General features: G+C 39.5%; 1 protein-coding gene across 4 annotated transcripts in view; it reads left to right on the top strand.

Moving 5' to 3' along the window:
• Positions 1 to 10,000, top strand: part of FOXP2 (forkhead box P2) — a 349,666-nt gene that overhangs the window by 166,247 nt on the left and 173,419 nt on the right. For all 4 annotated transcript variants that reach the window (XM_088529739.1, XM_088529736.1, XM_088529737.1 and 1 more), the window contains one exon: positions 5,412 to 5,589. In XM_088529739.1, the coding sequence (XP_088385865.1) occupies positions 5,422 to 5,589 (168 nt within the window). In that variant the 5' untranslated portion in view covers positions 5,412 to 5,421. The remainder of the gene's footprint in view (positions 1 to 5,411; positions 5,590 to 10,000) is intronic.

Raw genomic sequence — 10,000 nt, 5'->3', positions numbered from 1 at the left:
TTTTCTTGCCATTCTGGACTGTTACTTCATGACAACAATCATCATCAGTCATTAGGGTATTTTAACTAGTGAAACGATTAATTTTCTTTGAATAAACTTTTTTTTTGCCATGAAAATTTCTATTTTTTTCTCATCAGAGATGCTTACTTGACTTCCTAAGGCAGATGAGATGTGTATTTTGTGTGCTTTCTGACTGTGCTGTGATACGTACTGTAATTCATGATTGGAAGTTGCAGTTTTCCTGAAAGGTGTTTGAGCATACTTTACATTTTTGTGGAGAAAACTTACTTGAGCAGATAGTAGCATATTAAACCTATTAGCATAGGTACTTTATTTTACATATTTCAATAGCAGTTGACCTAATTAGTGTTTTAATCATATTCATTTACTTGCATATTTAAAAATATGTAGTGAAGTAATTTATAACTCCGCTTAACTCAAGCTTTGAAAGACCAAACGTTTCAGTTGAGGAGAAAAAATCTTTAAAAATACTGTCTTAGCTTGTCTAATTTTTTGTTCTCACACATTCAGCTATGTCCTTCATATTTGGCATTTTGATTTATTAGGCAATCTTAAAGTATTAAAGACTTTTTAACATACCAGTGCAGGACTTGAGCCGCATTGTACCTTGTGTCAATGATGAATTAATTCCAGTAGAGCACAAAAGTTACCATTATTTAAGCCCAGCTCCTCACCTCAACTTTTACATCATAGTCAAGTTTGAAAAGGCAGGATTTTAGCCTCTGTCTTGGAGGTGAAAGAATTTAATGGAGATGATCCTGGAGGATATCTTACAGTGGCTCGCATTCAGGATGTTTAATCTCGTGTGCTGTACATACATGTTGTCTGTGTATAACTATAAACAGGCACCTTAATGTTGGTCAGTTGCTGGTATAGAGGTATTTGCTTCAGGAGGTGTATCTTGATGGTGGGACCACAGTCCCCTTGATGTCTGAACATACCGGGAGCTTGTGCTGGCTCCTGGTCTCCCTCTCTAGAGTATGGCCGACTAGTGACACACTGCTGGTCGCTGCTCCTTGAACGTGCAAAGACAGTGCCGTTCACAGAGGGACAAGATGGGCAGAGACGAGCAAGTCAACGCCTCATTTGCAGCAGCGCGCTGAGGGTGCCACCAGTAGGTAGGAGGCAACGAGTCGCGTGCCCTCACTCCCGCTCAGTGAAGGCTCCCCCTGGACCGGAGGAACATGCCCAAAATTGCCGCCAGCCTCCCTGAGATGAAAGGCTGACGTGTTTTCCAGAGGAACTTCTCTCAGAAAGATGGACCCCTGGTGGCAGCCGCGGAGCCGGGCTCGCCGGGACACCTGGGCCTGGTTGGGGCCGAGTGCCCCCCGCCCTGTGACTCCAGCTGCCGACTTGGGCAAAACCTGCACCTCCAAGGGGAAAATACCCCAAACAAGCCTGGCATTCGGTGCACCCTATCATAAAGTAAGGAGGTCTAATTGAGCTGTGCTTCTCTATCCTGCTATTTGTACAAATAAAAGACCACATCTTGATGCAAAATAAACACAAAAGCACTGTTGTGACTCTAACAGGGAGTCATATACTAATTTATATAATAAGTGGTTGTGCACGCTTTATTCAAGATTATGGCTGCAAGAAATGGCATGAATTGCTGGGTGTGTTTAATGCTGGATTATAGCAATTTGAAACATGTCAAACACATGGCTAATGCCTCATGCTTCACTCATTCTTGCGTAAACCTGCATAGCCACCATCCATTATACCCTTGGTAACAACACAATTCTGCAAGTAAATATTGTTACACTAAGTAACCTTTCAATTCAAGTTGTTTAGGAAGAGAAAATGCAATCTTGTGCAGTCAGTTCCAGTGTCAGTTTAATGTTTCAAAAGGGAAGTGGTGTAGAGAATAAGTATCTATATGGCGACTTGCCGCTTTAAAACACACGCTCGCACACGTGTGCTTGCGGGTGCACGCGTGCACACGCACAAAACTCCCGATTTACTGCAGGGCACAAAAGTAAAACTGTAGCTGCTAACTTCAGAAGTCTGCTATTTCTTTCTTTTTTTTTTTCTTTTTTTTTTTTTTTTGATGTAGGCACTTGCCCGCGTTCCCCGGCGGAATTAAGCATTCGACCTGCAGCGCAGCCGCGTGCTAAAATAACCCGCAGTTCCCTCTCCCTTCCCGGGAGCAGCGAGTATTTTTCCCCGTGGCGTTGTTTGCAGCACGCGAGGGCAGAGCTGCTCTCCCGCCGTGGGCAGCGCGGCCGGCGCGGGTGCGCGCGGGTGTGCGCGGGTGCGTGGCTGCGACGTGGGCGCGGGTGCGCGGCCTGCGAGCGGGGCAGGAGGGGAGGGTTAGGGAGTGCGATGGGGATCCGGCTGTGTACACGGAGGCACAGCTATTGCCCTCCTTGTCCTACCTGGAATATTGAACTTCAAGGCTTGATGTCAGGCAATCCTTGTGTTCTTATTTCCTTTGTATTTATTTACTGTTATTTATGATAATTATTCTGTCCAGCTGTTGTAAAAGCAAGAAAGCAAGTTTACCTGGTAAGGTGTTAGTGGTGCAGATTATTTTGGCACAAATAACTGAAATTACTGCTGTATAGATATTAGAAATGATCCTCTTCCGGATATTTTCAGTGCTTTAATTTATGAGTGTGGAGAGTTGACAGTTCTTGTGCACACATGTGAGAACATTCACACACACGCGCGTGAGAGAGAAGAGAGGGAGAAGAGAAAAATTCTGTGCTCTATTTTTTCAGCAGCTCTTTTTTAACTAAGAGCAGTGATAAGGGGCCTTTGGACAACCAGCACCGAGCATTATTCAAACTGAAGTTTGAATACTGTTTTTTAAAATACCCTTTTACAACTAGAAAAACATTTTATTTTAACATAAAATTCTATTGACTTTTTCATAAAAGATAAAAACTTCAGAGAATCTTCCACCTAGCTGGCAAATGCATTACCCTTTCTAATATTAATACTCTAAAGTTTTCATTCTGTCTGTACATAGATGTTGGGTCAGATTTGTTGTTTCGATTGCCAGAATACGACTATTCCTGGTCATGTTATGTTAAACCCGGTTCTGCTGGCTCACAGACACTTTAAGTTAAAATGCAGAGCCTGAAGTACACTCCAGGGCTTTGCAAGGATACAAAATCCACAAGACATAAAACCCTTTGGTTAATATGAACTGGAAGATGTTTAACCCTTCTCTCCTAATTGTAATGAAAGAGTCAGACATAAAAACACAGTTGTTGATTTATTTGTTTATTAATTTTCAGATTCAGATTTCCAGTGCTTTGATTACCTAGCATTTACACCCCCTCTGCCCTTTTAGTGTGCTTGGCTAAATTTACCACTGTTATTGTCTAACATCAGAATTTTTAAATGAACCTGTCTGTTGGTTAAATCTTTGTTTGACTAAAAGAGGATTAATGTTTGAATTTCCTGAATTTCCAAATCCTTGTAACGATACAGTTGATGAAGTGTTTTAAATAGATTTCTACTATGATATACATGTCTTTTTTTTTACTGAAAGTAAATATTGTAAAAATCTGCAAGGGATGCCTGCTCCCACGGTTGTGGAATACCCGCATTAGAATTTTCATATAACTACTAAGGGCAATCAGACCCTTTTCCCTGAATATTTTAAACATTGTACATGTAAAATTTATGCCTAATTTGAATACTTATTAGCTGCCTAATCTCAGAAAAGAGTATTAGCTTTGTTTTTGTCTTGTAAAATTCATCACGCTGTGTATCACATTTTCCATTTCTATTATTTTTCTTAGTTGATGTTCACAAGAGTGTTTAGCAAGGACTGTTTGTTCATAAACACATCTGCTTCTGCTGTTGTTTACTGCACTATAACAGCTGCCCTCCTTTATGTTAACTATGTTCGTGTTTGGGTTTTTTGCATCCTGTTTAGTTTCGACCAGAGCATCTTTAAATACCTCGCGTTTTCCCTTCTTAACTTGCTTCACCTGATCTGTGCTTTATCTCTGCAGGGTCTTGTTGGTGCTCATTTATACAGCATTTTGATTAATATCCCATGGCCAGAATTTTAAGTTGTAACGATTTTTCCCGGTGTTTGGTTACGGGAGGATATTGTGTGAGGGGGAACAAATAACTAAGTTGAATAATTGAGCCACGCAGTGAGCTCCGTTTCGTTGCTGAGTTTGCTTGAGCATCTGTCCCTCTTCAGCTGCGTCTTTAAAGCAGTATCTGTGCGAGGGGATGTGTTGTGGGGACTCTTCCAGCACGTTACGTGTAGTGCTAAAGGGAAGTGAGGGGCGTTGTGCCACGCTTAGAGCAGCCTAGGATTTAGGTAGCTTGAAGAAGAGGAACTGACCTTTCCGTATTACAGATACAAAATGCACCTTGAAATTCTGGTTTGTAAGGGCACATTGGTTCTTTATTTACTGCAAAGATTTCAACTGATCTTGGCAGGACATCTCATTGCTATCCTGAAAGTACAGTATATTTATGCAGTGAAAATGATAAAACATTTATTACTGTAGAGAAGGTAATATGCATAATTTATGCTGTTTTTAGCACAATCATTAGTGATATTCTTGATAGATTTTATTTCCAGCTTTCATATCTAATACATGCCTGGAAAATTAATTTTATATCTTTCATTTATTTGCCTATGTTAAAATTGAGTTTTAAGTCATCTTCAAGTGAACAGTTTGATTGCTGCTCATGCATAAGCTTAATTACTTCCCAGGAAGGACAGTATTAAATGTTTTAAATGTCAGAAAAATAAATGAATATCAGCCGTTTGATTAAAAAAATAGGCAATATCTGACGTGTTTGCAGCAGGAGCTTTTTCTTAAAATGCCTCCAAGGCAAAATTTTATTTAGTCACAAAAAAGGAGAAGCCCATTATACTATTTATCATTGGTTGATACCATATGATTTGTAACACCCTTACAAAATTTTAATTTTGTATGATTAGCTGTGCATCATTAAACAACAGCCTTGCATAAGATATGCTGTAAAATTCTGACAGAATCAAGATAGTGAATATTTTAAATAAGGCTGTATAGTCATCCATGGTTGTCAAAGCTAGATAATAGGAAATATAGAGCAGCATGTGAAATCGTGCCTTCATTTAAACTGGTTTTATAGGTAGACTTTAAAATGTAGTCGTTCATAAATGCTATTGACCATGCTGCACGCATGGTATGTTATTTTGGCTGTTAAACGTAACCGCACAGAGCTTGCTTATAGAAACCATAATTTCAGTGATTAGTATCTGTAGGAAAGCAGAATTTGCATTGCGCTTCTTGGTAAATGACTCCACGAGGCTTTTCCCTTCCTCTAAAGATGCTGTCTCCGTAATTGGCAGAGAGGGGCATCTTGATAATGGAAGTGCGAAGGTGTAACGTGTGCGCTAATTGATACTTCTTAATCACTTTTAGGTATTAAGTCATGATGCAGGAATCCGCGACAGAGACAATAAGCAACAGTTCAATGAATCAAAATGGAATGAGCACTCTAAGCAGCCAATTAGATGCTGGCAGCAGAGATGGAAGATCAAGTGGTGACACGAGCACTGAAGTAAGCACAGTGGAACTGCTGCATCTGCAACAACAGCAGGTGAGTTTGTTTGGCGCCGTGGTTGCCGGGGGCTCGCGTCCTGCCCGGCCCCCGGGCGAGCGCGGGGCGAGCGCGCCGCGCGCCCAGGGGTCCCGGGCGGGCTCCGCTGCGTGTTGTTCTGGTTGTCGCTGTGCCCTGCCCTCCCCGAGGCGCCCGGTGGCGGCTCGCCCGGGGCTCGCTGGCCTCGCCGCCTGCCCGGGATGCGGAGCGCCCGGCGCGCTGAGCAAAACTTGCGCGGGAGCTTCTGCGGGAGCTGTTTGGAGGCGCTTAGTTTAGTTTACCGCGCGCTGCCGCTGTCATGTGCGATGTGATCCGAGCGTTTCCACCAGAGGGCCACATTCCTTGCGACTTCGCTGCCTTTTGCAGGGAATCGTTCCAAAGTCGGCGCCGAGGCGCGGGCACCGCGGTGACTTCCCGGGCTTGCTGCGTGCCAGAGGTGTAAATAAAAAGCGCGGCCGGCTTGAGAGCCACCGCAGTCAGGGGACGAGCGAGCTCGTCCCCGTGTGCCCGCGCGCGGCGGGGCGTTCGTAGGGTGACAGCGCGAGCTGCGGGAAAGAGGGACCAGCTGTGTTCCCGTCTGCAGCTGTACTCCCAGCCCCACTTTTAAAACATTTTTTAAGTTTGTTTGCTTGTTTTCTGAATGGGTCAGCTGAGAGCTACTTTTGCTTTTAGAACTGGAAAATTAACCTCTGGTCCCGCTACCGGAGCTGTTTAAATTATAAGGTTACAACCTCTGAGTTCTTGTCCCTGCAAGGCTCCTTTTCAAAACATGCACAAACCTGGTTCCTTCTACTCCGTGTCCCTGAGGCTTTCCTTCCCGACAGGGACTGTGAGTGATACTGAGGCGCTGAATGTGTCGCTCTGTTTGGTAAACAGCCCGGCTCCAATTCTGCAAGTCCTCCCTGCCCTCCTGCAGGTGCTCAGTGGCTGATCCTCTCCTCTGCTGAGGCCGCTCAGCACCTTTTACGTTCAAGCCCGTCACTGATAAATATTCAGGTTTTTAATTACAGCACCGAGTGCTGGATAAATGCAAGGAGAGTAGCCTCACTTAAGATGGAATATTTTACAAGTCCAGTTTCGTAGAAAGATGTTTTTTAACATACCAGATAAATTGCATGTATACGGGCCTCCTAAATAGCAGCTCGTAATAGCTCTTAGAATTGCACCAGGCTTAGTGCTGAATTAAATAGTGTGCACGAGCTACTTTTATAGTTACATTTTCTAAATGGTGACAGAAAATGTGGAAGAATTAAACGAGGTTTAGTCTGAAATATGAGAAGTTGCTAAAAATCTTAAGGCTTAAATCTGTGCATTGCTTCAAATTAAAGTGTATTCTGTTTTAACAATTGAGGAGGAAATTAGTATGAGGAAATATATTTGTCAGTGTTCTCGTTAAGTTCTTAGCATTTTTTTCACCTATATATCTGTATACAGTTTATATATGTATATGTAGTATTTCTGTACACACACACACATATTTGAACATAGAAATTGTATGCTATTTTCATTTAAAAGTACGCCATCACTTTTATTTCAGTGTTCTAATTATAACATTTAAAAAAATCTTTAGTGAGAAATAGTATATTTTTAAAATATTTATTGAGATTCAGTGTATGTAATTGGTAAAAACATTTAGCAAACTAAATCTAAATCTTCTTTTGCGCCTTAACACACAAAAATATCGACAGAATAATGTGCCACTTACATGTTACTCAAAGCAGCAGTCCTAGACATTTGTAGTCAATTTGTCCATATAGTCGCAGATTCCAGTAGATAGCATTTGCAAAGACCACAGAGAATAACAACAGAAGATGAAAATATCCAGTTGAGTGCTAATAACAGACAGGTTCTGAGGGGACAGGCTTAGAAGTGACAATCTTTTCTTCAAAACTGTGATTAGATCTTAAATAAGCAGGCAGGCAAAGTAAAACCATGGGTACAGTTAATAGGACTCAAGAGGCATTTTATGGTAGAGTCTGCACCATAGGATTTAAATACAACTTGAGTTAGGCATATAAATCCTTCTATAAAATATGTTGATGTGAAACATAAACACTAGTAAACATGCAGTGATGTCCTTTAGATAATAGGCACAGTTTTATACTACATTTGCTTTTCTTTCTCTTTTTTTTTCTTTTTTTTTTAACTAGATGCCTTTTGAAATCTAATTTAAGATGAAAATGCTGCAGGTTTTTATCATCATCATCATTGTACTAACTCTCTAAAATGGTATTTTTTAATATGAGCTGCCAAACAAACTTTGGAAAGTGGAAAAACAAAACAAACTCCAGCCTTACCTGTAGTTGTTATTGTTACAATTTGTTGTTGTTAAAATACATGCAAGATATAGTGCACTGATGGCATAGTTCGACATTCCTGTTTTGGCTTCTCTCAGTAGTTTTCATGTGGGCTTTCAGATAAACAAATCAAGTTAGTTACAGCTTCTTCTTCTTTGCCAAAGGAAGTGTGTAAAAGATTGCTGCTTTTCATATATTTCCTTCAACTGGACAGCTACTTAAAGTGATGCTAACACTCAAGGATTGCTATATGAGCTGGGTAAAATCCCAAGATATGTTTTCAGGGTGACATGAACATGTACTGGGTAAAGTTAAATGGGAATTTTAGACTGTACAAAAAAGCAACGGAGATAGGTAACTTACTTAAAAAAAAATTTACAGGATTTGCATCTTGTTATGGTATATGATGACAAATTGGTAGGTTTATGAAAAGTAAACAAGCTAAAACACAGACTTCATTAGGTTCTTCTGTGCAATTTTCTGGAGTTCGGAAAGTCGTGCTATTGGCTTGATTAACTGTGCTGTTGTGATCTTTATATAGAAATGAGGAGTTTGCCTTAAATCAGGTAGTTATTCCTCACCCATGTATCAAGAGAGAATGACAGTATTCTGTAATATATTGTAATATATACTTGGTGATAAATGGATTGAGTGCTGTCACAAGTCATCAGGTCGGCTTTGAAGATCTATGACTAGAACGTAAGCAACTTTTTATCTTACTGTCGATATTTATCAATTTATAACTATTGCTAAACTGAACATAGATTCTTATTAAAATAGGATGCAAAATGTAATCTACTCTGGCTTGTGCTTCTACTTTTATTTTGGCATAAGATGAGACATGATCTCTGTCTATCTCAGATATACATTAATGCACATCTGAGTTTTTCACTCTTTTTTCTCTTATCTGTTAAAAATGGTGTTAGATATTAGAATGTGTAATACATGGAAAAAAGATATCCTTGATTAAATACATTGACAGATTATTCTGCATTAGATGTAGAATTTTATTTCGATATTAAGTTTATAGAATTAATTGTTTGTGTCACTAAGGTCAAAATAGTTGCTAAAAACCCGTGATTGCTTTACAGGGTAGATTTGAGCTTGCATTTTGAGTATTCATTAAGTCAGTTCTACCAAGATAATCTTTTTAAATGTTTTATAGGAATTTTCTGGTAAGAAGCTCTTTCAGGTCCCTGCGTGGGAAGTATTTGGAAAAAAAAAAAAAAATATTTGAAAAAATATTTTTTCCAAAGCAGTTTTATTTTTTAGCATGTTGCTTGCCCTGAACATTTCATACATAGTACAAATAAATTCTACAAAGGCAAAAAAATGCTAGTATTCAGGCATCTTGGTTTAGAAATATAAGTTCTGCTTTCCTAGCTGTTTAATTTTTTGGAGTGTTTAAAAAGGAGGAGGAAAACAAAAGTTTATTATTATTATTACAAGTCTTAGATTAGATGCTAACCACAAAAGTATGTTTTCTATCTGTCAGACAGTAGTTATATTTACTGAACCAGTACGAAGATGTATTTTGACTCCACAGAAGAGTAAATGATCTTATATTATTCAGGAAGATTGTATTAAAAACTGACAGAAAAATCCACAACTACCACACCTGTGACAAAAGCTGAAGTTATAAAGACTAATGTCTCCGTAATGTGAATTTAAAAGCTCCTATGGCATCTAATCCACTTCTTGTTATTTAAGTTGACCATGTCATATTAACATAAATGTTTTTTTTCGCTGTAATTTAATGACAAAGTTGAAATTCTGGAAATGATGCAAAAATGCTATATGTTTTCATGTTATGTGCTCAAAATAGACAAAATTCTGTTAGGTTCATTCAGATGGCATTCAAAGGCAGCATTACCAAATTAACAGATGTTGAATTAGTGAGGGAAAGTGTGTTTTCCACAGGCAGGCACACACATGGCCTGGTCGTTAATTTATTAGGGAATTTGAAAGGTTCTAAACTATTGGAATGTAATTTCAGTGAAGTCCTGATATGCCCCTAAAACTATTCTTATTTATTTGGCTTTATTTTTTGACTCCTTCTGTGTGCTTCTGCAAATATATGTATTTATACAAAACATATGTGTGTATATCTATCT

The sequence above is a fragment of the Tinamus guttatus genome, unplaced genomic scaffold, assembly GCF_059628265.1.
Source record: "Tinamus guttatus ecotype Peru unplaced genomic scaffold, ASM5962826v1 Tinamus_guttatus_pri_ptg000340l, whole genome shotgun sequence".
NCBI classification, from domain to species: Eukaryota; Metazoa; Chordata; class Aves; order Tinamiformes; family Tinamidae; genus Tinamus; species Tinamus guttatus.
The sequence above is the reverse complement of the archived record's forward strand: the minus strand, read 5'-3'. Positions and strand labels throughout refer to the sequence as shown.